Here is a 26,931-nt window from a genome sequence, read left to right on the forward strand (position 1 = left end):
TAGGAATAATAATAATAAGCGTTATTCATTTCAGTATTACAGTGAAAATTGAACGCTGCAAAATTGTGACGAGGACGTTGAGGTTGAGACCCAAGACAGTATCTCAGAATCCTGACTCAAGGTAGCAAACCACAAACACAACATTCTGATGGACCTAGCAAAATCGATGGGGTACAACATTGTGAGTGTAAAGTGGGCGGCAGTACGGTGAGTGCCCCAATTACTAAAGAAAGCCGGTTGACAGTCGGTTGGTTAGTGTGCTAGCATTTGGCTGCGCAGGTCTGGGATCGTTTCCCGATTCGGGAATGGATGCCTACTACAGTGTTTCTCAACCTTTTTGTAGCCCATGGACCCCTTACGATTGAATTTTCCATCTCATGACTCTCCTGTCTTATCCAGGGCCCCGAAACCTCATCCAAGAGTGCACTCTTTTCACTTATCGAATCAAATTTAAGCAAAACTAAATTTATAATAAAAAAAATTCAAGTAATAAATTTTATAATCCGATCTCTGGAACCCTGGGCCAGTCACGGATCCAGAAGAGAGAAGAATGGTCATCACTTCCGATAGTCGTATTATATGGTAAAAATAGATGAATGTAAAATATGGGACGATCCGACGAATCTATACAATAAATCGAACTTCCGGACGCATCTCACTCCATAATAGGCAGACATATACTGTACTTCCATACCGTACACTACCCAGACTCTATCGACCAATGTCAATGTAAGAGGGGCTGGACGGTGTTTCCCAAAGTGGGCAATATCGCCCCCTTGTGGGTGATGGAATGGTCCGGGGGGCGATAGAAGCTACGGACTTAACGTGGATCCTACGGGTTCATTTGAGTGGGGGGGGGGGGGGCGATGAGAGAAAAAAATTGCTGATTGAGAGGGCGATGGAAAATACACATTCTGAGAAACTACGCTATATAGGCTATATAGTCTTCCTCTCTCTTTCTTTCTTTCAGTGAGCTTTATTCTTGTGGAGGGGATGGGTTATGCATGGCCGCCTCAACGTTATGGGTTCCCGGGCAAAGTCACGTTCTGGGAGCTCCATACTTGCTGGAAGTGACAGCTTGCATTTTTAGATACTTGTACTTGAAATCATAGTACCAGACCTGATCGTGTAGGCCTCCTGCGGATATGGGCCACTTCGCATGCCTACGTGGACCCCATGGGTTAAGATACTGTGGTTTTTTATGGACAGCTCTGCTGGATTCTGAAAGTGTATAGTCAAATTCTTTCTTGACTATTTCACTTGAAAGCTTTATTTCTTCACAGCTCCCTGTGAGCCTCCCTTCCCCACTCGTTCGTGGCTCTGCTTTCATCTGATTTTCACCCGTGGTCCCCTTAATATATCTGAGGACCGCAAGGGGGGGGGGGCACGTGGCTCCAGTGAGAACCACTGGTCTGCTAACACTAAATTCCCTCGACAGATTATTTGGATCTCTTGGGATACACGTGAGGATCACACGTTATTAATTATTAAGAAGGGATTGAAAAAAGTTGACAAATTAACATGATAAAAAAAAAATTTCAAATCATAAAATGCAAATCAATTTTTGATATGCTAAATATTTCGTTAATTATAATCAATCACCACGTGACAATTAAACTTCTCAAACCGGGATTCACTTCGGATATAGTTATGAATCGGTCATTGTTACAAAAACCCCCGTATCCCGCGATCACATTAAGCGGCGTCGACTGTATTTGTTTAGCAGTAATTACGAAGTAGTGACAGTAGGACAGTGATAATGTAACGAAGGTTTTTAACAACCGGCTGTTGCGAAGATGAATTTTTTTTGAAAAGAGAAAATTCAGCTACCTTTGCGGAGAATCGAACCCACGTCCTTCCACTTTCCGGGTGAATGCCTAGACCAATAGACTAGAAAGGCAACGAATCTCTCAATCATTCCTTGGAGCTCGTGTACACTGAACGTGATCGTTCATGGACGGCCGGACCTGACTCAGGCCAAGCTCACAACAGCTAGTTGTTAAAAACCTTCGTATGGTAGCGGAGAGTGACGTCATCCTTGTATAGAGCTAATTTACTTGCTATAGACATCACGAATCCATTCACAAATCCCTTGAGCAAACTCATCGTGAATAATCGCATTTATTTGAATACTAGCAAAAATACCCGGCGCTTCCGGATTTTCTTCAATTACTGGAAAAATTGAAAATGTGGCAAAAACATTATAAAGGAATAAACTGTTATACATGATACTGGCAACATCAAAGCAGTGACAAGCCATTGTACATTGTAAAGGCATGTGCATGTCTGAAACGCATTGTTAGGGAACCACGGTAACCAAAGTAAACATTTCGAAATACAAATACAAATACAACGCCACAACAGGCAAAATGCCCAACGAGGTGGCTGAGAAAAAGATGCCCATAAAAATATGGATGTCAAATATTTCAAAAATATAGCAACCCAATTAAAAATGCAATTAACACGAATTGTAAACAATATATACACATGATAAAATATTATACAATGCCCATAAAGAATACTTATGGTTGTCTTATTCTAAGAATGGATAGAGCTTCTCGATCTACCCCAACATGTTTATCGTATTTCTTTTTAAACGTGTCAATTGTATTACAATTTACTACCTCCGGGGGTAAGCTATTCCATTTATTAACAACATTATTAGAGAAAAATTCCCTGCGACACCATAACCTAGAATTGTCTTATCAGTTGGAAAGAAATGGTACTGCATGAATGGCATTTAGCTATTATTCATAGTTAGTTTTTCCGCCTGGAATGTTTCTGCGAATTTTTTGGGTAAATTGCTGCGTTTCTTGGAGGAGGAGGGCCAAAAAACGCCTTTCTTCCGCAAGGGCTTTACTACCTAAATGTCACTCTTAGCGTGATTCCGTGTAGTGATCTCACAAATACAGGTCTTCTACGATTTCTTTACTTTCCGTTCCTTATTCGTAGCTTATTTATCGGGAATTACGGTAAATTTTCCAGATATGATTGCGCTCTTTCAGTAATTCACAGCAGGAAAGGTGCTGCCACCTAGCGGGTAGTGCCGTGACGAAGAAGTGCGGAATTTTTCCTGTCTGTGGTGGTAAGGGGTCATTCACGTATAACGTCAGCATCGATAGGGGAGAACGGTTTGGCTGACGCTTGCGTCAGCAACCACCCTGTATAAAAATATTTAATATTCTTAATGGAGGCCTCTTACTCGGTGTGCCAAAAACGAGGAAAACCATTCCCTAGTTTGTGAGTGCCTCTGAACTAACATTCCCCCTATTGAGCCTTTATAGAGCCTTTATTAGTGACAATACAATACAATACAAATACAACGCCACAACAGGCAAATTGCCCAACGAGGTGGCTGACTTAAGAACATCATGGATCCCCGAACCATTTTTTGGAGGCCCTACCTACTACTGCTACACCACACATGCACCCCGCCCTGAATATTATCTTGTTTGTAGTCGTAATTATCGCAGTGCAATTTCTGAGTAAGAAAGACAGTTTTAATCGTTGATTTGAAGAATAAATAGTTAAGCTGGCTTCGTTGAAAACCGGGACATTTTTTCAAAAAAGTCGGGAGGGCCAAAAAAACAGGGAATGTCCCAGAAAATGCGAGACGTATGGTCACCCTAAATATAATAACATATGAAGGTTTTTTTCTACAAATTTTAGCGTTAGGAGGTAGAACTGGCGAAGCGGGAGGGTGGGAATCAAAATGGCTAAAAATCTGCTGACGAAATACTTGAACGGCCCCCTAATATCAGTGCATATGTGCTGCCATCTACTTATACGATAGAGAAACATAGCGTTTCCCGGTCACACCGACAGATATCAGCAGCAACAGTCGACTTGATATTCAGTCTTGAAGCATTAACTAATTATCGATATCCTTTTGTCCGAAATGAAAAGAAACAATTCATGGGGCAAGACCCATTGATCGCATCTGAAGCTTCTGGAACGGGATTCTTCACCAGGGGTCCACGAACCCCTCTTTGGAGCCTCTAAATATAATTATTGGAGTCCATTGGAGGTCCACACGAGCCTGTGCCGTCTTAACGCATGGGCTCACCGGGGAGTCTCAAGTTCAGACAGGACCTCATGAAAATGTAATTTGGTTAAAATTTCCGGAAGCAATTATGTGAACTGGCAGGTGAGTATTTCCAGCAGATTGGAGCCTCGGAAAAATCATTGTCGCCCGGGGATGCCATGAGCTTGGAGCAGAGAAAACAATGAACTTCGTACAGTGTTTCTCAAAGTGCACGTCGCGGCTCCTAGAGGCGTCACGGTGAGCTGAAGATATTGATGCGTGTGCCTGTCTATGCGTTGCAGTGGTTCTTTTATCTTCAAGAATGTACCTCAACAAAGCTATAACCACAGTGTCAAGAGACACTGATTAGAGCGCATGGAAGCTAGATTGTTCATCTTCGGATGGAATCAAGATCTTTCAAAAGATTATGATGTAGATTTTACAGTTGGTTTTTAATTTCTCCCTGCGTACATTATACGTCCATTGACGAACATTGATTATATGTGAATTTATATGTGCAATCTATATGTAATATTTTAATTTACTATTCTGAAGATATTTAATAAAATTTCCAGACACACCCATCCTCCGGGAATGCTTCGATATCTCAATGAGATGGCAAGCGAGGGATGTGTTTGGTTTTCAAAGGTCAAAGCGGTTCTTTCATAAGTGAAAATATCTACTAAACTATTCCCGGAAGCCGCAGATGAACTGTGAATTGTGGAAGAGAGCCGCAGACCTTGGCGTATTTGCGGGGGGGGGGGGTTTAGTGGGCTATAACCCAGACCCAGGGCAGCAAGTTCAGAGAGGGTGAAGAATTTTATGAATTAGTGGGTAAGAAAATTACTACATAATGGGAGTAGGGCGACAAAATTTTATAACCATGAATTCCGCTTCTGAACAGAAAGCGAGAGACTAGGGCAGTGAGTGACCTAGAGAATTTCCAAGCAAATCAGTAAGCAAAAGAGTGTGAAAGCACGTGAGTGAGCAAACGATTGTGGGAGCACGTGAGTGAGCAAACGATTGTGGGAGCACGTGAGTGAGCAAAAGAGTGTGAAAGCACGTGAGTGAGCAAAAGAGTGTGAAAGCACGTGAGTGAGCAAAAGAGTGTGAAAGCACGTGAGTGAGCAAAAGAGTGTGAAAGCACGTGAGTGAGCAAAAGAGTGTGAAAGCACGTGAGTGAGCAAAAGAGTGTGAAAGCACGTGAGTGAGCAAAAGAGTGTGAAAGCACGTGAGTGAGCAAAAGAGTGTGAAAGCACGTGAGTGAGCAAAAGAGTGTGAAAGCACGTGAGTGAGCAAAAGAGTGACCTAGAGCATGCGCCAGCATGTAAATGACAAAAAGAGTGAAACAATTTAAACCGTATGCAAGCATGAGAATGGCCAAAATTGTGTGCAAGCAATTGTGTTGCCCAATTGTGTGGGTGACTGAAACAGTGTGCAAGCATGTGGGTGACTGAAACAGTGTGCAAGCATGTGAGTGACTGAAACAGTGTGCAAGCATGTGGGTGACTGAAACAGTGTGCAAGCATGTGGGTGACTGAAACAGTGTGCAAGCATGTGGGTGACTGAAACAGTGTGCAAGCATGTGGGTGACTGAAACAGTGTGCAAGCATGTGGGTGACTGAAACAGTGTGCAAGCATGTGAATGACCAAAAGAGTACGCAAGTATGTGAGTGAGCAAAAGAGTACGCAAGCATGTGAATGACCGACAGAAGGACTTACAGACACCGAAATATTTGCAGGCGGAGGGGGGCATCGGGTTATATCACAGGGCAGGGAATTCCAGGAATGAGTGGTCAAGAAAGTTAGACTAGAATGAGAGAAGGGTGGCAAAATTCGTATAGTCCACACGCGGAAAAACCGTAAATACGCCTCTGGCCGCATTTGAATCAAAAATTGAGCAAGGGAGTCGCTGGTGACAAAAATTTGAAGAACGCCAAGTCTTAGTGGTTTTCACATCAGTGAATGATGTTCTGTAAAAGAGGTGTTCTCTTCAACAGCGGGGTTGGTCCGTGACCGTCATCTTATTGACACAATGTATCTGTGAGATACAAAATGTTAAGAACACCTGTTCTAGAACTTTTACGCCAATGACACCAAGTCGAGGGACCATATAAGCCGCCAATGGAAATATTGTGAGGGCTCAAAAATATTGGGGTGGGGGCCTTAAAATCAAAATTTCTTAGAAGTTTACGGAGATGGTGATAAATATCGGGCGAGGAGGGAGTACAATCGGGTCTATGGGCCGGGTACAAGTTGTCTCAGCAGTGGTTCTCAAATTTTTGTCTACCGTGGCTCCGTCGATGTTCGTTTGTGTTTCCCTTGCTTTGGTCAAAGTTCATCCGTGGCTGCCCAGAATAGCCTAGCAAAAACCTACAAAGGACAAAACAAGCACACATGAATATCCTCAGCACAGCGTGACTCACAATTGAGAGGCAATGCTTTACAGAATTCAGCATGGATGATACATACAAAATACGTTAATTGTTATTTCATCGAAGCTCACATCAGTGCCGTCTTAACGCATGTGCCCACAATGCCGGAGGGGGGGAGGGGAGCTCATAAAAGTCACTTCGTTCGAGCATCCATGATACTCTTAAGAGGGTCCAGAACTAAGACTAATATGGCCTTAAGAGCCAGTCCCCTGAAAGTTCCCTAAGGACTCCTGGTTGAGAAACACGGTTCTAGAATTTATATTCAAGATCATTGGCGTTCAAGTAGTGTTCCGCGGAACTCTGGGGTCTCACAAGAGCTTTTAAGGGGTTCCATTGTACCGAAAGCTAGATAATTTTCATTGATACTCAATATAAATATCAACATTAGAGAAATATCAATGTCTTTTATTTGGGTGCGGAAGTCTCGCGTAACATTCTCGTGACCACCAAGAGTTCCGCGTGACCTAAAACATTATAAATCCCCGTTCTATATCTAGAACCGTCTTCATTGCATTTTGGGCCCCTAGAGCAAAATGGTTTTCTTTCGAGTCCCTGTATAGTTAAAGGTGCCTACTAATTCACATATTTACTCTCGAAAATCCTAGTACAAAATTTAGTTATTCATGAAGACCCTTGTCCGTGCCCGGGTAGGCCAATGCATTATGACGGCCCTGTTTAGATCCACTTCGGATGTGCTTGTGCAATAAAGTGATTTCGAGTTCAGTAAGGTGCGAAATTGAGGTTAAGTTGTCCAATGACTTTGCTCGTATCGATGTCGTACTTGGACGTCTTGTAGCACCTAGGACATTCCTCATGCCATTCCAGTCCAGTCTTACGCACGATGGATTTGGCGCTTTCGTTCGTACTGATAATCATGAGCACTAGTCCCCTTGCTCCTGGTAATTTCTCAATGAGACGCCTGAGTATAGCTTCGGCTATGTCATGGTTGTCAGCGTACAGTGGACCTATCAGGCCTCTACCGAGTAAGCTTATCTTGATGGTACCGTAACCGACGCATTTACGGTCCTTGTTGTTCAGGGCCAAGCAGAAAACGCTGTCCGCTTCCCGGACGGTGAGGCTTATGATCTTGCTCCTGTCGTAACCTATTATATGCTTGTCGTAACTCAGCACGAGCGGTAGGGTCTGTCCGTCGATCATTAGGACTTCGACACCTTCGACGTGTTCCTGCAGGACCTCGGGATCGACGATGTTGTCGGTCTCGCAGCACACGGAAACCCATTCTGTTTCCTCGACTGGGAAACCCCCTCGGTCTCTGTAGACTTCAAGTTTGCCCGGGACGGCGTTGACGGCTCCGCTGTGGCCCGCGATGTGGTCGTAGCAGGCCTTCCATATCTTCGGTCCTATCCCTTGGCCTCTGTAGTCTTCTCTGACGGCGTAGGTACCCACGAAAGCGAAGTCTTCCGTGTTGAATACCGCTGAGCATAGGCCTATGACCTCGTCTGAAAAGAAAGAAAAAATATTACAAATTAATTAACATTTCAATCAGGCAATTTCATTAGATTGGAAATCATTGGTATAATTTTAGCTCTACCAGAACCCGACCTAGGTATTTAGCGGCCCTTTATGACAGCCCCATTCAAAAGTGATGGTGTCACCAAAATATTACGCGAAAAATAGGTGGCATTAAACCATTCTTGCCTTCACTGTTACAAAAATTTGATATTTGAAGTGTAGAGGCACCCGCTTCAGGATGTTGGGCGCTAGGGCTTGATTTTGACGCATAGTGGGGGGGGGGGAGAACTAAAAAAATTTTGAATTATGAGGACCACTGCGATGGTCAAAGGTGCGTGATTAGCCAATGAATGAATACTGTTCCGGATAATGTCTCTTACAAGCAGGGGCGTAGCCAGAAATTTCGTTCGGGGGAACCACTTTCAATTTGGAGACAACCAAAGCGATAGAACAATAGATTTGGCCATCTTTTTTCCTTTTTTCGGCCATTTTCTCACACTTCGGGTGTGACCAGACCCCTAATTCTCCCCCCCCCCGCCGCTACGCCCTCGCTCCCAAGCACTCGAGATGGCAAAACACGAATCCAGTTTCACGGACAACACATATTTATTTCACAGAACAGCTATGTACACATATTCACAAGCCGCAATTTCGCTAAACACAGAGAGTGACCTACAAATAAGCTCTCAACAAAATTCTTTTTTTTTTTTTAAGTTCTCATTTGGTGGCGCTTATATATGGGCGAGAAAAATTTCCAGAGAATTCTACCTATTCTCGTGACATCCAATGCTTTCTTTTGGTGACATGACATCGCCAACGTATCGCTGTCATCATACTTGTCAAGTTTGTCGTCATTTTGGCGAGATTTACAGAGTGATACGTTAATGATTATTTTGGCGAAAATTGACATAATGCATGATAAATAAAGGCTATTTTATAAAGGCTATAATTTTCGTAACTATACGTTTCATTTAAATTTGAGGGGAACCCAAAATTATATGGCGCAGTAAAATGCTGGACTTGACCATGCGAAAATCAGGTCCCGGTCAAATCTACCACCACAGAATCAGTTGACCAAACAACCGCGCGTCCCGCAGCCCGATAACGTGCCCTGCCATCGGTCAAACCGAGCAGTGAATGATTAGGTTCATTGTTTCATTTTTCTTCATTTATTTTCCATTAAGGCCCGTTTACACGCGTTAAGTGATAAAATAGTTAACTAAATTTTAAGTTACCGATTGTTCAAAAAAGTGTTCACACGATAAGTGATTAAGTAGATGGATAATTTTTACGGAGGTAACTGGCGCATGCACTCTACATTCTACTCAAATCAACGGAGGGAGAGAGACGCATCGCGCGGAAAATATGTAATAGTAATAACTTTTTTTATATCTGGCTTTCAGAGAAGTGTTTTTTTTAAAGAAAAATAAGTTGAAGAGGAGATCATAGGCGGCATACGCAGAATTTTCTCAGGTGGGGGGTTCAACATTTTTTTCCTTCTGAAGAGGATACGTTTTTTCCTGTAAAATAACACCATATATTCTCGGCATATACCTCATCCATCACTTAAAGTAATCTGGGAACGCACCGCGGGTAACTTGAGCGATGTAGAGCTGCCCTGCGGGGCCCTTAAGTGCCACGTGTCACTTGAAGGATCTCGGACCGCTCCAGTGTTTTGGAACAGTGCTGCGGGTCACTTAAGTGATCTGTGAATGTGCTACAGGCCTACTTGAGTGATCTGAAAGTATGTCGCGGGCCGCTTAAATGCTATGGAATTGTGCCACGGGTAACTTAAGAAAGCGGTTCTCAACCGTTCTTGACTCGCGGAGATAAAACCTCTTGGTATATAAAATTTCTATGGCGGAGCCCCATATAGGCCTGTTTTTTATTTATTCTTCAAAGTTACTGATTTATTTTTATTATTCAAAAATATTTATAATAATTTTTTTACAATTTATTGGTTTTTTTATTTTCCTCGAGCCACAGCTGGTTGAGAACCACTGACTTAAGCGATCTGTGAATGTCTATTTTTACAAAGTTAGGTTTGAGGTGGCGTGGCACATCAGATAAGCCCAGCCACATTTGGCCCGCGGACCATGGGTTTTGCATATATGGCTTAGAGCAGCGTTTCCCAATCTTTTGGAGTTCGTGGAACCCTCGGGAATAACATTAGAAACTTGGGGCACCCTTCCTTGAATACACACAAAGCATAATTTACTGCAACAAAAATCGCCGTAAAATAGAAGCATATCAATAAAGTTTTGTTCAATTATAATCATTAGTACGAAACTTGTGATTGATGCTTGGAGCACAGGTACTTGAAATCAACCCTTACAGATGGCAACGAAACACGTAAATTGTCCTCAAAGTCTTGCAGTCTATTTCTTGGCGGATGGCAGGCAGCACTACACATGCCAAGCATTACACAGAAACAAACTTCACGTTAGATTCACAACACATACACGCACATTCCGGGATGTACCAATTCGTTAAAAATTCGTAGAGCAATTTGTGACGAATTGGTAATTAGAAATTCCGTAGAGGGATTTGTGCGAGCTGCACGTACGCTTGAGTAGTAGTCTATTTCTTGCTTTGTATTTTATTGTCGCCGTAGCAGATATATCTTGCTCGGACAGATATGATGTGGAATAGGGCAAAAGGTAATTGTTTTCTTTATTAGATTAGGATACTCCTCTCTGAAACCAGACCAAAAAGCAGCCACTGACACCTCACTCTTGGTGAATTTACCTTTGAGTGTGGAATAGGAGCAGAGATCAATAAATTCATCTCGGTCGCAAGCAGTGCAATATATTTCCCCCGCACTGTCTGCAAAATCAAATGGTGAGACAACCCAGTTGAGATTCTCAGTGGAAGAAGATGGAAAGTAGCATTTTTTGCATCTTGCAATCTTGATAAATGTAGAAAATGAGGTCTTTCAGATTATCCGAAGGTGATGCCACTCTCCGCAATTACTACGAAGGTTTCGACAGCTGGCTGATGCGAAGATAAATCCAAGAAAAAAAATTCAACTGGCCTTGCTGGGAATCGAATCCACGTCCTTTCACTCGCCGGGAGAACACCCTAGGCAAATAAACTACAAAGTCAACGAATCCTCTTTCCTTAGAGCTCGTGTGCGCTGACTCAACACCATCTATAGCAGAAAGCCTCCTAGCGAAGCTCGTGACGTCATTGAAGAAGTACATTTCACCTGTAGCCATTGGATATAGCAGGCCGAGAGACGCATGCTATATCTTTATTATTTTTTTAAGTATATCCAATGATGCAATGATTATAGGTGAAATGGACTTCTTTAGTGCTGTCACGATCTTCGCGCGGATTCTTTCAGATGGTGTTGGATCAACGAGGTCGTACATGGGCAGCCAGACTTAACTCAAGCCAAAGCTCACATTTCTGACACTGCCATGCATTCAAGAATTAAATTCACGATTAGACTTAATTTATTTTTATTTTAAGACCTTCAGTGGACTGTAATTTTTTATTTTTATCCAATAGCTCGTGGCACCCCTCAGGCGATATCGCGACACCCCAGGGTGCCGGGGCACACCGGATGGGAAACACTGGCTTAGAGATTGGGTCGCAATGAATTTCTTAGAAAGACGTTTTGAGTTCTTAGCTTTCAAATAGCATTGAAATTAACAGAAATTGATTATAATAACATATAACGGTATTTAGGACGTAGACAGCAGAACTGACGAAATTGTGCTGATGGAAAAGGGGGGAAAGGGAATCAAAAATGGCTAAAAATCTGCTGACGTAATACTTGAATGGCCCCAAATATCGGTTTTTCTGGGAACAATCAAACACACGATTTGAAAAAAAAAAAGATTTTTCCTCCAAAAGAATTGAAAGTAAACAAAGTGAAACTAAAAATTTTTTTTTCAAATAAAATTCTTTATTTAAACACCCATATATGTGCTGCCATCTAGTTATACGATAGACAAACAAAGCGTTTCACGGTCACACCGACAGATGTCAGCAGCAGCAGTCGACTTCATATTCAGTCTTCAAGCATTAACCAATTATCGATATCCTTTTGTCCAAAATTAAAAGAAACAATTCATGTGACACAAACCCATTGATCGCATGTGAAGCGTCTGGAACGGGGTTCTTCATCAGGGGTCCACGAATCCCTCTTTGGAGCCTCTAAATATAATTAGGAGGTTCACGAGCCTGTGCCGTCTTGACGCATGGGCTCACCCGGGCACGACCCGCGGAGTCTCAAGTTCAGACAGGACCTCATGAAAATGTAATTTGGTTAAACTTTCCGGAAGCAATTATATAAACTGGCAGGTGGGTATTTCTAGCAGATTGGGGCCTCGGAAAAATCAGTGTCTCTTATGGTATCAGTCATGGTATCAGTTTATAACCATGAATTCCGCTTCTCAACAGAGAGCGAGAGACTAGGCCAGGTCGTGACCTAGAGAGTTTGCAAGCATATCAGTAAGCAAAAGAGTGTGAAAGCACGTGAGTGAACAAAAGAGTGACCTAGAGCATTCGCCAGCATGTAAATGACAAAAAGAGTGAAACAACTTAAACCGTATGCAAGCATGGGAATGGCCAAAATTGTGTGCAAGCATGTGGGTGACTGAAACAGTGTGCAAGCATGTGAATGATCAAAAGAGTACACAAACGTGAGAGTCACCAAACGAGTACGCAAGTATGTGAGTGAGCAAAAGAGTACGCAAGCGTGTGAGTGATCACAAGAATATCACCACTCCAAGCATGTGAGTGGCAAAAAAGAGTATGCAAGCATGTGAGTGACTGACAGAAGGACTTGGAGACACCGGCATATTTACAGGTGGGGGGGGGGGGAGGGGTTCATCGGGCTATATCACAGGACAGGGAATTGAGAGGCACTGATTTACGGAATTCAGCATCGATGATGCAAAATACGTTAATTGTTATTTGATCCAAGCTCACATCAGTGCCGTCTTAACGCATGTGCCCACAATCTCCGGGGAGGGCTCAGAAAAAAAACTTCGCTCGGGCACCCATGATACTCTTAAAAGGGCCCCAGAACTAAGACTAATACGGTCTTAAGAGCCAGTCCCAGCTCACACGCGCACCACTGAAAGTTCCCTAAGGACTCCTGGTTGAGAAACACAGTTCTAGAATTTATATTCAAGATCAATGGCGTTCAAGTAGTGTTCCGCAGAACTCTGGGGGTCTCACAAGAGCTTTTAAGGGGTTCCGTTGTATCGAAAGCTGGATAATTTCTCATTGCTACTCAATGTAAATATCAATATTATAGAAATATTCGTGCCTTTTTTTGGGGGGGGGGGGTGTCGCGGAACAGTCTCGTGACCGCCAAGGGTTCCGTGTGACGTAAAACATTATAAATGCCCGTTCTAGATAACTAACCGTCTTCAGCTTGGGCCTCTAGGGCAAAATGATGTTTTGTTGAGTCACTATTTAGTTGAAGAGAGAGAAGAAGAGGTGCCTACTAATTCACATATTTGTTAAATCCTAGTTCAAAATTTTGTTATTCACGAAGTCTTTTGTCCGTGCCCGGGTAGGCCTATGCATTATGACGGCCCTGTTTAGATCCACTTCGGATGTGTTTGTGTAATAAAGTGATTTAGAGTTCAGTAAGGTGCGAAATTGAGGTTCAGTTGTCCAAACACTTTGCTCGTATCGACGTCGTACTTGGACGTCTTGTAGCACCTTGGACATTCCTCATGCCATTCCAGTCCAGTCTTACGCACGATGGATTTGGCGCTTTCGTTCGTACTGATAATCATGAGCACTAGTCCCCTTGCTCCTGGTAATTTCTCAATGAGACGCCTGAGTATAGCTTCGGCTATGTCTTGGTTGTCAGCGTACAGTGGACCTATCAGGCCTCTACCGAGTACGCTAATTTTGATGGTACCGTAACCGACGCATTTACGGTCCTTGTTGTCCAGGGCCAAGCAGGAAACGCTGTCCACTTCCCGGACGGTGAGGCTTATGATCTTGCTCCGGTCGTAACCTATGATATGCTTGTCGTAACCCAGCACGAGCGGTAGAGTCTGTCCGTCGATCATTTGGACTTCGACACCTTCGACGTGTTCCTGCAGGACTCTAGGATCGACGACGTTGTCAGTCTCGCAGCACACGGAAACCCATTCTGTTTCTTCGACTGGGAAACCACCTCGGTCTCTGTAGACTTCAAGTTTGCCCGGGACGGCGTTGACGGCTCCGTTGTGGCCCGCGATGTGGTCGTAGCAGGCCTTCCATATCTTCGGTCCTATCCCTTGGCCTCTGTAGTCTTCTCTGACGGCGTAGGTACCCACGAAAGCGAAGTCTTCCGTGTTGAATACCGCTGAGCATAGGCCTATGACCTCGTCTGAAAAGAAAGAAAAAATATTGCAAATTAATTTACATTTCAATCAGGCAATTTCATTAGATTGGAAATCATTGGTATAATTTTAGCTCTACCGGAACCCGACCTAGTCATTTAGCGGCCCTTTATGACAGCCCCATTCAAAAGTGAGGGTGTCACCAAAATATTCCGCGAAGAATAGGTGGCATTAAACCATACTTGACTTCACTGTTACAAAAATTTGATATTTGAAGAGTAGAGGCACCGGCTTCAGGATGTTGGGCGCTTGGGCATGATTTTGACGCGGGGGGGGGGGGGGGCTAGGAAAATTTTGAATTATGGGGGGCCACTGCGAGGGTCAAAAGTATGTGATTAGCCAATGAATACTGTTCCAGATAATGTCTCCCACAAGCACTCGAGATGGCGAAATTTGGGGGCACTTATGTATGGGGCGAGAAAAACTTCCCGAGAATTCTACCTTTTCTCGTGACATCTTAATGCTTTCTTTTGGCGACGCAACTCGCCAACTTATCGCTGTCGCTCGACTTGCCAAGTTTGTCATCATTTTGGCGAGATTTACAGAGTGATACGTTAATGGTTATTATTGGCGAAAATTGACGTAATACGTGATAAATAGACTATGTAGATAATTTTCGTAACTATACGTTTCATTTAAATTTGAGGGGCACCCAAAATTATATGGCGCAGTAAAATGCTGGGTGAAAATTCTTCATGTGGAAATCAGACCCTGGCCAAATCTATCAACTCCGGATCCGTCAGTTGACCACAAATCGACAGTGACGGTAGGATTCATCAATATCATCTGATATACCAGTGTTTCTCAACCGCGCGGGCCGCTATCGGTCAAACCGGGCCCCCCGTGAATGACTCACAGTTTCATTTTTATTCATTTATTTTCCATTGGTCGTGTCAGCGTTAGAATTGGAAAATAAAAGTCACTGATCCGGACCAGTGAATACAAGAACCTGCTAGTTCGCAGACATCATGACGGGTCCGTTAAACGGAATCTGTTCTAAATAATAATAATTAATTTTTCGAAATATATTAGCATTTACAGGAGTGATATACTACCAAGGGAGTGCAAAAAACCATGAAAAATCCACTGCGGATCGGTGATTATCCTGTAGGAGATTGTTTCGCGATCAATGTGTCACCGTGGGGAGGGGCACACGAAGTTTTTCGCTACTGGTCCAGCAGACCAAAATAATTTTTTTCTTTGTGGTCTGATTGTTTGATCAGTGGTCTCGTACCAGCGGACCACCAATGATTTTGAACGCTACGTGCATATGACCGGGCCTTCCCCCAGCAGAAAAAAAATCAATCAACCGGACAGTAGGGCTCCAAAGTTTGAGAACCATTGTGCTACACAGTTTTTTGCCCATTTTGGGCATTTGCCCAGCTCTGAGGAATTTTTCAAGTAGCCTATCGTTCAAGTCGGGCCGTGTTTAGTCAGTCTATGTGAAAATTTGTCTACGATCGGTCAAAAACTGTAGATTTCTGTAGAAAATGTGCCTGGCAGTCCAGTGATTAGGGAGCAAGTCTTTGACTGTATAGGTCTGGGTTCGGGCATGGATGTCTACCAACACTGACAAATTCCCTGGACGGATCATGCTGATCCCTTGGGAATACGTGAGGGTCACGTTATGAATAAATATATATATATATAGACACAGAATCAATTTTATATAGAGAGAGATGAACTCATGTTAATTTTTTTAACAAATTATTTCTTTTAATAATTCTGAATTTACTTTCGATTCCTTTGAAATTATTTCTTCCATATTCTTGGATTAGTTTTTCATTGAGCATCAGTTTTTATCAGTTATAAAATTATTTCTTTTTCTAATTCTCAAATTAATTCCAAAAATAATTCTGAAATTATTTCTAAAATTAATCAAGAAATTATTTCTAAAATTAATCAAGAAATTATTTCTAAAATTAATCAAGAAATTATTTCTAAAGTAATCGTGAAAATTATTTCTAAGAGTGATTATGAAATTAATTCTCAATCCGACAAAGATATTATAGTATTTCTTTTTTTTAATACTTTTCCCAAGCAAAATGATTATTAGATTTTTTATCAAGTGAATTAATTAATAGGTATTTTCTCCAGCAAAATCTATTATTATTATTAGATTCGTTTTTTCTAAGCAAAATCGTTGTTAGATACTTTTTCCAAGTTCATCATTAGGTACATTTTTTCTAAGCGCATCATTACATATTTTTCCGCAAACATTCCAATACATTTTTCCAACGCAATACCTTTGTTTTCCGTCGTCTAATTTTAAGTTGTTGTTCTACTGAGTGCAACAATTTATAAATACAAAAATACAAGGCCACAACAGTTTATTTATTTACACATCTTAACAGGCTGAGCCCAATTACAGAGATGGGAAGCACACAGACATAAGAATACGAAAAATACAAGTAACGAAAATTAATTGAAAAGAAAAATAATAATAATTTTATCGAATTTACACATTAAAAATTAAATCATCAACAAACATAAAATACGGAAATATATATGCGCAACGGAAGCACACATTGAGAATTCAATATGAGGAAGAGACAAAATTGAGGAAGAGAAATATAAAAATGATGCAAAAATGTAAAAATGAAATGTAAAAATGAAACATATGAGGAAGAGAAATGTCCAAAATAAAGAATGAAAAACCGAAAATAGATGAGAAAACAACAAAATATATACAAATTCATAAAGCACCGAGTAGAAAGAACATGGAATCCTTATGAAAAATATCTGGGAATTCACCCGTATTATAATTTTCGTATGCTCGAAGAATTGGTGAAGCATTTAAAATGTTCGTGCGTACACGAGGTAAATAAAAAACATTTCGGGAACTATGAATCCGTCGCTTACGAGATGGTGCGGAGATATTATTTAGGCTCGTCAGATAATAGCCATCGATTCTGCCGTGAAGAACTTTGTGAAGGAATGATAGATCTCGCTTTGTACACCTGCTATCGAGAGATGCATCTTGAAAAAAGAGAGAAGATCCGAAGTAGGCGCATCTGGGACGTACACACCAAAAGTCTTCCGGAATAATGACCTCAAAAACTTTTTCTGCACACGTTCAATACGTACGCTCATCACTGCAGGAATATGGCCCCATATCACTGAGCCATACTCAAGTGAGGGCAAAACATATGCGAAATACAGTCTTACCATCGCTGCAACTGAGGTGAACGGCCCAGATGACCTTAACGAGAAAGCCAAGTGACTTGTTGGACTTTGACAAGACACTTTCGTGAGCCCTGAAGTTCAAATCACTCTTGAAAATTACACCTAAATCCAGTTAAAATGCCCGACGAGGTGGCAGGAAAAAAGATGCCCATAACAAATACGGATGCCATATATGTATTTCTAAAATACAGTAGCCCAATCATAAAACCTAAAAAAATCATATTATCAGATTATTTTTCGAGTGAACTCATTATTAGATACTTTTCCCCAAACGTAATCGTTATTAGATTCCATTTTGTTTCAAGCACACTCATTATTAGATACTTTTTCTATGCAAATTCATTATTAAATAATTTTTTATAACTTCCATAAATTTAATTTCATTCGGTTTATTTTGGTTATTTCGGTTTATATTGCTTGTTTATTCATACATTTCGGTTTCATTGATTCGCAATAAACGTTTCTGTCCGTCATCATTGATTTCCTTCACGCATTATTTTTAACGGGTGTCACGAGCTCTGCGGTTTCAAAATGTCGATTTTTCAAATATGCCTTTGAAAAATATTTCATTTCATTGCAAATCAAATGCGAAAAATTTCATTTCAATCTCTTAACTGGTTCTTTCAAAATAAAAGGAAGAGACAATGAATGACAGTGAGAAAAGTATTTAAGAAACACACTTTGAACGTATTTTTCTCAGATCGAATTTCTGCAATTTTGCTACTCATCAGTAAGATTAAAAGAAAACGATTACGCAAAAGAAATTCTGAAATTTCGTATAAATTTTCATTAGAAATGTGCTAGTAAAACAAACCTCCGACTTTTGCAATTGACTAACGTCAAACATTTATTTAAAAAATTTTTAATTTAGATTTTTGAAATTTATCTTCTTTTTTTTCAAACTTTTAAAATTAATAAAATTTTAACAGAGTGTCAGCCTTTCCACATTTGAGTTTCGTTTTGTTGAGACATGTCCGTAAAAATATTTCTACAAAATTTCAGAAATTTTTGTGTGGTTTTTTTTAACCTTACGGACGAACTCGAAAACCGCAATCGGAGAAAATCACGATCAAAATGTGGACGTGATTTCATTTTTATTGTTTTTATTTTTTTGCCCTTAATTCATTTCTTTTCTTTTCGATTTTAGAAGAAAAAATTGGCGGATTGAGATAAACACGAATTTTTTGCGTTTGATTTGCGGTCAAAATGGCATATTTCTCAGTCATTTCTGAAAAATCGACTTTCTGTTGTCATGATATCCCTTAAATACATTTTTCTAAGAGGGTGTAAATAGTGCTGGTCCAATTAATCGATTAATCGGGTTGGTTAATCGATCGATTGTTAATCGCAGTTAAAAATTTTAATTGAGTTAGTCGACTCGATCAATTCGATCAAAATTCGATTAAAACTTTTATTTGAAGTTCATAATTTGGCTTGATTTATTTGAATAAAGCGATTAGATGCGTTATGAATCATGTTCCTATACACAATATTTCAGATAAGTGACCGTATTTAAAAACATTTGAATCAATATTTTGGTCAAATGTTTCGGCATGAGGAAACACAAGTCGATGCAACGAAAACTAGTGATGATTTCTACAACTACTGATTTAAAAAAAAAGACATGATCCAAAATTAAGAAATTCCAGGATATGACAAGCATTTTTAGCATATCGTCTCCTCCTTACGCCAGAGATATGAATGTGCAAAGTTTCACTTTTGGGTTCATCAGCTGGTTGGATACCTTATTTTGCTACCTGAGTTTTGCCAGAAATGCAAATGCGCATCCCTTCTATTGAAATATATTTTACAAAAACATTTTAGGAGAACAACTTCCATAGAGTAACGAGGGTAGAGTAATCACTCAAGCATTCAAATGTTGCTTTCCAAGTTCTTTAAATTTGCACATTCATGTTTCTGGCATAAGGGGGACGATATTAAATAGCTTCAAGCGGGCGGCCTTTATTTATTAATCGATTTCTATGTTTGTTTACATCCATTCAGTGGATAGATGCGTGATATGAATAGAATATGGTTTTATAGCATCAATTAATATTATACAGGATGATTCAAAACTCAACGTACAAACTTTTAGGGGAGGTAGAAAACACAATAACAAAATATAATCACATAGCAATGTATGACCGGAAACCCCAACCTATCAGCCGGAGGATAAACGAAGATACAGAAATGATAAGCCAATAAAGTTCTTTACTTAACGTGTAGACGTATTGTAAAGTATTGCTAAGTTTCACAGCAAGTGTTCAAAGTTCTTACCATTCACAGTTATGCACGCTTCACAACGGCGACGCATTGATTGTCGAACCCTTTCAAAAATACCTGGCATTTCGCGGACGTTTGCAGCTGCGACGGAGATCCTTGCGACGATGTCGGTGTTAGAGTCAACGAGCATCTCGCAGACCATGGCTTTCAGAGTCCTCCACAAGAAGAAATTCATTCCAGATAAATCGGGCGATCATGGTAGCCATGGGACAGGTCCACCACGGCCAATCCATTGAGACGCAAAAGTACAGTTCAAGTAATCACGTACGGCACGGAGAAAATGAGCTGGATCCCATCGTGCTGGAACCACATTGCACACACCGAACAGACACAGAAACAATGTGAAGTAATTCCGCCAGTACCTCCACAAAAATGCGATATTTCTGGCTATCCAGTCGGGGGTGGTAAGAGGTATGGTCCGATTAAGTAATCACCAGTAACAACCGCCCATACATTCACGGAGAACCGTTGTTGGGTATCATGTAAGTGCATACTTCGTGGGTTGTCGTGGCTTCACATTGTGTTAATTAAAGATCCCTTCACGAGAGAAAATTGCTTCATCCGTGAACAGAATGAAGGTTGAAAACGTCGGGTTCTCGTTGCATTTGTCCAAGTACTAGGGCGCGAATTCCACACGTCGAGGAGCAATGACGTTACCCGTTGCAAATGATATAGATGTAAATGCTCCCTGTGTAATGTCCGCCACACACTGGATTGAGATGCTACAATATCACGGGCAATGGTTCGTGTACCAGGAGCTTCTTCCAGTCGACGCAATGCCTCCTCTTCCAAGGCAGGTGTGCGTGTCGTTAGTGGCCACTCTGTATCATGCCTGCTGCTGCGGGATTTCCCATGTTCACACGGGGTATGTTCCCATGTTCAACCATTTGGTGATGCGGTACCGTTCGGTACAACCGTGCCGCAGCCCTTCCGTTCCGTCAACTGCACCATACACAAGGTGTGCATGTCCGCCATTTCAGCATTCGTAAATTGTTGCATGATCTCCGTACGCAATCGGAACTTTAAATGACTCGAGCTGTATTCCAACAACAGCGCTGGCGAACAGTGCCCTCAAGCGTGCGTAACTGTGGATGATAAGAACTTTGAGCACTTGTTATGAAACTTGACGTGTAAACGTACAGTCCTCATGTAAAGTATCGTTAAATAAAGTTTTTCCACCCATTATTCGCTTGTCATTTCTGCATCTTCGTTTATCCTCCAGCTGATTAGGTTGGGATTTCCGGTTATACATTTCTATGTGATTCTATTTCGTTTTTGTACTTCCTACCTTCCCCTCAAAGTTTGTGCGTTGAGTTTTGAATCACACTGTATAGTTATCAATACGTACTATACATTTGCTATGAATGAATAGCATTTGAAAATATTCGACTAAAGTCCGATTAATCGGACGATAAATCGATCGAAATTTTTTGATTAACCAATTAAACATTTTAATCGATTCCCAGCCTTAGTTGTAAACAACCTTCATTAATTAACTTAAATTTGAACAAAACACGATATTTAAAGACAATTAACCACATAGAGAGTGGCTTTCGAAATCAAATGTTTTTAACTAAAGTTCGACTCACCGTCGTCAGTTACAGCGACGTAGAATCCATCCGGATCGATTTGGAACCACGTTTCGATGCATCTGGTGCCGTCGTCGAGTCGAGTTTGAGTCCATACCTCGACGGCTTGTGGGATGTCAGTCACCTTCATTGGACGGACGGTGTAATTAATTCGGCAAGGCATAATCCGTCACACAACGCTCACTAATAAACAACAAAGTGTCGTTTTATTTTCCCACGGACACTTCAACTGCTTTTTATAACAGCTTTCAGTTGTGATTGAGTCACGTGTTTACAAGGAATCGCTGATAAATCACTTTGAGATGCCATCCAGTATCAACACGATGTCCTCCAAGCGTGTAATTTGCCAAACATGTCTTCGAGGCACATAAACTGCTATAATAACTGCCGAGATGTTCCGCTCGCGCTAACACGATGTTGCGCAACGACGTGTTTTTCTTTCATTTCCAAGTATCGGAACTGAATCTGTCACAAAGGTATGTATCAAACAAACAACAACGACGTGAATATATTATAATAATCTAGGATTATTTTTTTTATCTTCATTAGCTATTCAGACTTAGCTGGAAGACTAGCGAGAAGACACACTAATCCGAGAAAACTCAAATGCGATCCTACTGGTTTGTGAAACGGGCACCAGTGACTTGCCATCTAATAACCAGCACGAAAGTCTTGTCATTTTAACAAGAAATAGAGGTGGTAGTGTAGCTTTTTGAAGCCTATTGTGTTTAAAACTAGGCCAAGGGCCCCGGACGCTACTTTCTCTCCAGTAACTAGAGTTCAAAGATATTATATTCAAGGTGATTATCCTCAGACGTACCGTAGACTCTTTGTTTCGTAAAGAACTAATTGATTCGAGGTTGAGGCCAGACTGTGTGAAATAGTCTCGATGTATGATGAGGGTGGTTGAAACGCCATGAATTGTTTGTGTAGGGTATTAATAATATTGGTTTCAAAATTTTCTCATTGTCTTTTAACAACGAATATAGTTTCGGATATTATTGAATGACTGCGTTGTAGGATGCCGTGTTTTCTTCACAAGAATAAATTCCTTGAGATTTTCTTTTAGATCGTATACAACAGGGATGCACGGCCTCCGGCCCGCGAGACAAACGCGGCCAAGGGCTGGTCATCTGGCCCGCGAAAAGTATTCCGGTAAAACATATATCAATAGTAAAGCTGTGCAGAAAGTTCTTCGTTTAAAAGCACCGTCATACAAATATACACACATTAAAAGCGGTTCTGTTTTGGTTGAAAAACAATTCTTGTTTATTGTTTGTGTAATGGCATCATCTGTTGTAAATTTATGTAAGGAACATAGCCGAAGGTGCGTGCGCATGCACCCTCATGATCAAGTTTGGAATTTGTGGGAACCTCTACTTCAATGCTTTTACTCACATATTGAGTACTATATATACTCCGTTACGTAAATAATCTATCTATATATATATATAATTGTTTTTTTTTGTATGTGTGTGTATGTTCTCTGTACGCATCTACAATTTTAGATCGATCGTCACCAAATTTTGTATATATACCAAACAGGGGCCCGGATTAAATGAAAGGCTACTTTAAAAGTTCGCAAAACTGGGCAAATGCCCGAAATGAGAAAAAAAATGTCTCACAACAATGGTTCCTGGGCCGCAACAATCACTTTCGGAATGTTAACTTTGGTTACCGTGGTTCCCTAGCAATGCGTTTCAGACACGCATATGCCTTTGGGACCATTCAAGTATTACGTAAGCATATTTCCAGCCATTTTTGACCCCCCGTCATCAAAAGTCAGCAAATCCAGCCCCCCCCCCCAGATGCTGACGTAATACTTCAATGACCCCTTTACAATGGTTTGTTACAATTGAAGAAAACCCGGGCGCTAATATCGCAAATGAACCACTATTCCGCGATTACACGATTTCGGCCAATCACGTCTCTTCTTGGTATGCGATAATTCCCACTACCTTAATATCGTACGATCTGTCTATCGTACGATAATTACTGACGTATTAAAAGGGTGTAATCCAAACAAACATTCTTTATTTTAATTCGCGTAAGAGAAAAATCAAAATTCCATGGTTAATGGCAGCGAGTAATGAAGGTGGTAATCATTGGCGTATGTAGGGGTGAGATTATAGTGTTGTTTTGCAGGGAAAAACGTAAACCATCCCCCTTGAGAAGAAAAAAAATTGGAACCCCCCCCCCCCGAGAAATTCTGCGTACACCTATGGTGGTAATACATTTCGAAAAAGGCGAAATTTTTACGTCACTAAAAGTATATGCTTTTGTAGTGAACAGTTTCCGAGTCCTTTTCGACCGGTTTGGTGTAGGTTAAGTGTATCAGGCTGTGAACCTGAAGATCCAGGTTCAAATTCACCTCTTAGAGAGGAGGTTATCAATTTTTTTTTTCTACTCCTCGCCCGAAAATGGTTTAAACGTTTTAATTTTCTTTGCCGATGCAATACATTTTACAGACTCTTAAAATACAAGTATATAATAAACGAAATATTATAACAAAAGTATGTAGAAAAAATTAAGGCCGATAAGGTTCTAAAAAATGTATAGTTAGCTTTTAGTATCTTTTCTCTTCCAAAGTTTAGATTTTTAAATATTTTATTAATTATTACGACTATTAACGTGAATAATATATATTTTTTTATAATATAATTTTTCTGTTTATTTATAGTCGAGTTTGCTATCGAAAAATGCATTGATAAATTGCAAAAAAATGACTAAAAATTGCAAATATTTTCGTGATCCGCTTTTAGCTGTTTGAATATTTCAGTTTGTGCTCTCAGTGTATAAATTTGTTGGTTTAAAAAATAAAATCGTTTATATTGCATTGAAAATAGCGCGATTGCACATTTTTTTATACCTTTGTTTGCACCGCTGTTCGGCGATCCGATACGAAAAGAAGATATCGTAGAGTTACGCGAATTATCGTAGAGACTGAAGCAATGATTCTCTGTGTGAAAAAAATTAAGAAAAAAGTCGTTTAATCGCGGAATGGCGGTGCACTTGCGAATTATGCAACCCGGGCAGAGTGCCAGGGATCGTAGATAATAAATAATATCGCTCCTTTGGAATATCTCTACTGCCATCTATGAAATATAAAAAGTACTAAAAAATACTGATGCCGCTGAAAGTGTAGCGGATAAAACAACAATGCGAAATTATATTAATAAATATCTAATGATCAATAATATTAGTTAGAATTTGGAGTTTCCTTGAAAATTTTAACAGTTGTTATTTGCATCCTTTTATCTAGCCATGACATTTTTGCTAGTAGAAACGGCAGAGTGATGATGGAGAGGGTCTTGACGAGTTACTGCTACTTGTTGGAACCTCCGTATCACCAATCAGGGTTTTCAGTGGTCTTCCATAGCTTTCTAGAATTGTGATCAAGGAGGAGGGGAACTGACTGACTGAAGAAATTACATTATCTCAAGGGATACCGAAGCCTTTCATCAAAAAAAAAAAACCGTTCACTAATATAAATCGAAGAATTATAACAGTTGTGTTTTTTATTTGGTAGATGGCAGAAGGAGTTCTAATTCAATGGTTACTTTTAGCTCAATGATTTTTTCCATGAGCAACATAAAACACTGACTAGAATAGTTATTTTCAATATTTTCAAGCAAGGATATTTTTGCTGGTAAAGTTTTATTTTTACCCGTTTATTGGTTATGGAAAAAAAGTAATTTGGAAGAGTAACTTTTTCATAGACAGCAGCACTATACTGGGCAAAGTGGAAAGTCATTTTTTTTTAATTTTCTTTGCAAAGCTAATAGAATTTCATACATGTTATGCCGAACGTTCACCCGGCTCTGGAGTTCTGTTCACAAGTATGGAGACCCTACAAAATTAAGGACATAAAGCTTCTCGAAAAGCCACAGAGATCCTTTACCAAACGAATAGCTGGCACGTGAGTGGCTGAACTTATTGCGAGAGGCTTCAATTTCTGGCTTTGATGTCTCTGGAATGGCGTAGAATCGCTGCAGATGTGCTAAAAAATAGTCCACCAAATGGTTTATCTGCCATCTGGAGCACCTTTCCTTCGAGATCATGAACAGACGAGCCAACCTACGTAGTCATCACTTCCAAATAAGAATACCAATGGCCAGAAGACATTGTTTTTTCAACGAGTACAGATGCCGTGTTGTGAGAATATGGTACAGTCTGCCATTAGAAACTTGTATGTGCCTCCTACGCAAGATTTGTTTCCGCTATTGAAGATTTCGACCTAGCTCCGTATGCGAAGTGAAATCTTAATTCTCGATTGATTGCTCGGCGGAAGAAAGTACGCGTCTGTTCATTTCAAATGGCGTGGTCAGAATGAAGCTTAGCCTGCGTGTAAGACTATTGCAGCACCCTTATTGGACGCTTGCGAATTAGAGCTGTTCGATTGGTCTATTCGAATTCTCTTAAAATTCCCGCTCGTAATGACTCTAAGCCATCACGTTGCGATCGTTGGTGTTGGTTTATTGTCGTTTACCAATGTATTTTTGAGGGCCTGAATACAGGGTGATTCAGAAAAGATGGGAAAACTTTAAGAGGTGATAGTACACACCAATACAAACAGTTGCCATCAAACAATACATGGTCTAACATGAAACACAAACGCGCTAGCGCGTTTCGAAACGGCCGCTCCGCAAACGTTAAAACGGCATTCCTGTTGAAATTTATCGAGAGAAAAAGAACACCACATGCATGCAAATATAACGTGGGGAAGAAGAAGAAACCGTATGCAAATCTGCGTCACAGTGAATGAAAGGCGCGGATGCCAGCCTTGTGAAGTTATTTCAGCGTGCAACCGCGCGCGCGCGTTCTAACAGTTGTAACGTTTGCTTTTGTGTGTACTAGCACCTCTTAAAGTTTTTCCCATCTTTTCTGAATCACCTTGCACGTGTGCCTTTTCGTAGAAATCCAAACCAGCTGTGGACGACACCCACTGCTTGTCGAAATGCATTTGGAGTTTTTGTATTTTTCGTATATTTGCCTTATACTTTAGTGACTTCTTAATACAGTCGAATCCCGTTTTAACGAATACCATTATAGTGAAAATCCCGTTTTAACGAATACCATTATAGTGAAAATCCCGTTTTAACGAATACCATTATAGTGAAAATCCCGTTTTAACGAATACCATTATAGTGAAAATCCCGTTTTAACGAATACCATTATAGTGAAAATCCCGTTTTAACGAACACTTTTCTAATCCCCCAAATAAGTTTACATAGGAACAATGCTAGGTAACCTGGAATTCCTTTTTTAACGAAATTTTGTTTTAACGAAGTGATTCCTCCGGTCTCTTCGCGTTCGTTATAACGAGATTCGACCGTATTCTTGAGAAAAGTTGGTCTACTCCTTCATGCTAACTCTATATTTACCAGATCTATTAGCTCCTAGATCTAAATAAAAACAACATTGGTGCTTAAAGGAGACATTTATTCGCTTCGTCGGTTCGCATTCGCTAGATACTCACTAAGATGGTCTAATTAGATCGAAAGATATAGATGCAATTTAGAGCCAATTGCAAGAGACAAATATAACTTCATTCGACACTCAACCGAGTCTAAAGTCTTTGC

The 26,931-nt window shown here is 40.6% G+C and overlaps 2 protein-coding genes across 2 annotated transcripts; both read right to left on the reverse strand.

The window, feature by feature from the left end:
• Nucleotides 1-7,179: 7,179 nt before the first annotated feature.
• On the reverse strand, nt 7,180-8,787 carry LOC149071082 (uncharacterized). The gene is made up of 2 exons (XM_089248083.1): nt 8,769-8,787; nt 7,180-7,919 (listed from the first exon to the last, which is right to left on the reverse strand). The coding sequence occupies exons 1-2, from the start codon at nt 8,785-8,787 to the stop codon at nt 7,180-7,182; spliced, it is 759 nt and encodes a 252-aa protein (XP_089104209.1).
• Nucleotides 8,788-11,862: 3,075 nt separating this feature from the next.
• Nucleotides 11,863-21,970, reverse strand: LOC149071083 (uncharacterized). The gene is made up of 2 exons (XM_089248245.1): nt 21,350-21,970; nt 11,863-14,278 (listed from the first exon to the last, which is right to left on the reverse strand). The coding sequence occupies exons 1-2, from the start codon at nt 21,510-21,512 to the stop codon at nt 13,539-13,541; spliced, it is 903 nt and encodes a 300-aa protein (XP_089104371.1). The 5' UTR covers nt 21,513-21,970; the 3' UTR covers nt 11,863-13,538.
• Nucleotides 21,971-26,931: the final 4,961 nt, after the last annotated feature.

The sequence above is a fragment of the Pholcus phalangioides genome, unplaced genomic scaffold (assembly GCF_987345545.1).
Source record: "Pholcus phalangioides strain wild (caught in Gottingen) unplaced genomic scaffold, Ppha-v1.0 ptg000019l_1, whole genome shotgun sequence".
Taxonomy (NCBI): Eukaryota; Metazoa; Arthropoda; class Arachnida; order Araneae; family Pholcidae; genus Pholcus; species Pholcus phalangioides.